At 37.2% G+C, this 2,960-nt stretch overlaps 1 protein-coding gene across 1 annotated transcript in view; it reads right to left on the reverse strand.

The window, feature by feature from the left end:
- Positions 1–649: 649 nt before the first annotated feature.
- The window catches only part of LOC102770562 (zinc finger protein 383), a 63,507-nt gene continuing 61,196 nt past the window's right edge, over positions 650–2,960 (reverse strand). Inside the window, 1 exon segment of the mRNA XM_015562430.1 lies at positions 650–1,984. Within this exon segment, the coding sequence (XP_015417916.1) occupies positions 789–1,984 (1,196 nt within the window). The 3' untranslated portion in view covers positions 650–788.

Genomic DNA, 2,960 nt, shown 5'->3' on the forward strand with positions numbered 1-2,960 from the left:
CTTTCTTTAAAGACAAAGTACGGTAGGATGTACTCTACCAACTTGAGAGTAGACATCTACAGTTACTCTGATTACAATTAATATTTACTTTTTGGTTTCTGGTTTTTTTTTAAGAAAATATAAATTTCTGAGACAAGCTGAAACTGGTTTGGCTCAGTGGATAGAGCGTCGGCTTGCGGACTGAAAGGTCCCAGGTTCGATTCCGGTCAAGGGCATGTGCCTGGGTTGCGGGCACATCCCCAGTAGGAGATATGCAGGAGGCAGCTGATCGATGTTCCTCTCTCATCGATGTTTCTAACTCTCTATCTCTCTCCCTTCCTCTCTGTAAAAAATCAATAAAAATATATTTAAAAAAATTTCTGAGAGAAAAATATTAACACTGATTTTAAAAGCAAGTTAAATTTCTACAGAAATTAAAAATACAAGGTCACATAATTTAAGCACAAATATATAAATCAGAACAGAAAAAAATAGCCCTGAAACACAAGCAAATATAAAGAATAATATAACATTAACACCAAGAAGGTAGGACAAAATAATGGGAAAGAAAAGAATTACTGAACATCTGCCATTAGTACAATATTGGGGAAGCATGCATAAATGCCAATATAGGCTCTCTTTCTCTTTCTCTCTCTCTCTCTCTCTCTCTCTCTCTCTCTCTCTCTCTCCATATATAAATGTAGTAATTATGAAAATTAGCATTTAAATGAATGAAAACAAATAGTGAAAGATGGTAACTCTCTAACATTATTTGTTGTTTAAAATATTAGGAAGAGCTTTAACTTTTATTATTCATCAGTATGAATTCCTCGATGACGAATGAGATCTGACCCACTACTAAATGCCTTCCCACATTCCCTACAGTTATAGGGCTTTTCACCAGTATGAATTCTCAAATGTCGAGTAAGGTTTGAGCATTTATTAAAAGCCTTTCCACATTCATTACATTCATATGGTTTTTCATCTGTATGAATTCTCTGATGTTGAAAAAGTTGTGAGTTCTGAGTAAAGGCCTTCCCACATTCAAGACATTCAAAAGGTTTCTCACCAGCATGAATTCTCTGATGTTGTCTAAGTTGTGAGCTCTGAGTAAAAGCCTTGCCACATTCTTTACAATTATAGGGTTTTTCCCCAGTGTGGATTCTCTGATGATTAGTAAGTGCTGAGCCACTACTGAAGGCTTTGCCACATTCCTTACACTCATAGGGTTTTTCACCAGTATGAATTCTCTGATGCTGAACAAGCTTTGAGCTCTGAGTAAAAGCTTTGCCACATTCCTTACATTCATAGGGTTTCTCACCTGTATGAATTCTTGCATGTTGAAAAAGTTGTGAGCTCTTAGTAAAAGCTTTCCTACATACTTTACATTCATAGGGTTTTTCACCAGTGTGAATTCTCTGATGGTCAATAAGATTTGAGCAATAACTAAAGGCTTTCCCACATTCCTTACATTCATAGGGTTTCTTACCAGTATGAATTCTCTGATGTTGAGAAAGGTATGAGCTACAACTGAAGGCCTTTCCACATTCATTACATTCAAACGGTTTTTCACCAGTATGAATTTTCAGATGTCGAGTAACATGTGAGCCACAGCTAAAGAATTTCCCACACTCCTTACATTCATAAGATTTTTCACCATTATGAATTCTTTGATGTTGAATAAATTGTGAATTTTGATTAAATACTTTCCCACATTTCTTGCATTCGTAAGGTTTCTCTTCATTATTAATTATTTGGTGCAAAGTAAAGAATGTCTGTTGAATATATGTGGGCATATATCCATGAGTAAATATTTCTTGGCTGAAATGACCATTCTGATATCCCAGTTGTCTTTCAAGGTGACTGCCATATTCCAAAACATCTCTATAATAAGAATACTCAAGGCCATACTTTGTAAGTCCCATTATCTCCCTCTGGCATGATTCGATTTCATAAACTTCCTTCTTTAGAGATAATAACTTGGTTTCACACATTGACTCCAGATCTGAAAGACAATAAAATAGCAAATATTACTTCTGTCCCATTTGTGAAAAGTTAAACTTTTATAATAGAAATGAAAAAATTTAAGATATCTGGTAGTAAATGACATACAGTTCTCAATATACTTGTTTAATCTGAAAAATGGAATAGAAATGTATAGAATGTAGTGAGATATAGTCATCCATGTACCCCATAATGACATTTTAGTCAAATTTGGACCACATCTGCAGTTGTGGTCTCATACTATATAATAAAAGGGTAATATGCAAATTGACCAAACAGTGGAACAACCAGTCACTATGATGAGCACTGACCACTAGGGGGCAGACGTTGAATGTACGAGCTGCCCCCAGGTGGTCAGTGCACTCCCACAGGGGGAGTGCTACTCAGCCACATGCTGGGCTCACGGCTGGTGAGCGCAGCTGCAGTAGCGGAAGGCTCTCCCACCTCCGTGGCAGTGCTAAGGATGTCTAACTGCCGGCTTAGGCCTGCTCCCCATAGGCCTAAGCCATCAGTCAGACATCCTCTGAGGGCTCCCAGACTGTGAGAGGGCACAGGTCAGGCTTAGGGATCACCCCTCAACCCAAGTGCACAAATTTTGTGCACCGGGCCTTTAGTAAATACATAATGGAACTGAAAAATTCTTATTGCCTAGTTACATCCTAGATGTTCTAAAGTTGTGATGAAATATACTACTCATGTTTGTGGTGAAGCTGGTGTAAACAAACCTACTGCACTTCCATATATATAAAAGTATAGCACACACAATGACAGTAGTAAGATATGTCATCTAGGTTTGTGTAAGTATACTCTATGATGTTCACATAGGGATGAAATCACCTAATGATACTTTTTCAAAACGTATCCCTTTTGTTAAGTGGTGCAGGACTGTATAATGCAGAAAGCGGAAAGAAGAGACTATGGAAATAGAAAACTACAATCCTTCTAAAATACTCATATGAATGCGAATCATCTGGTAA

Source organism: Myotis davidii, unplaced genomic scaffold (genome assembly GCF_000327345.1).
Source record: "Myotis davidii unplaced genomic scaffold, ASM32734v1 scaffold2438, whole genome shotgun sequence".
Taxonomy (NCBI): domain Eukaryota; kingdom Metazoa; phylum Chordata; class Mammalia; order Chiroptera; family Vespertilionidae; genus Myotis; species Myotis davidii.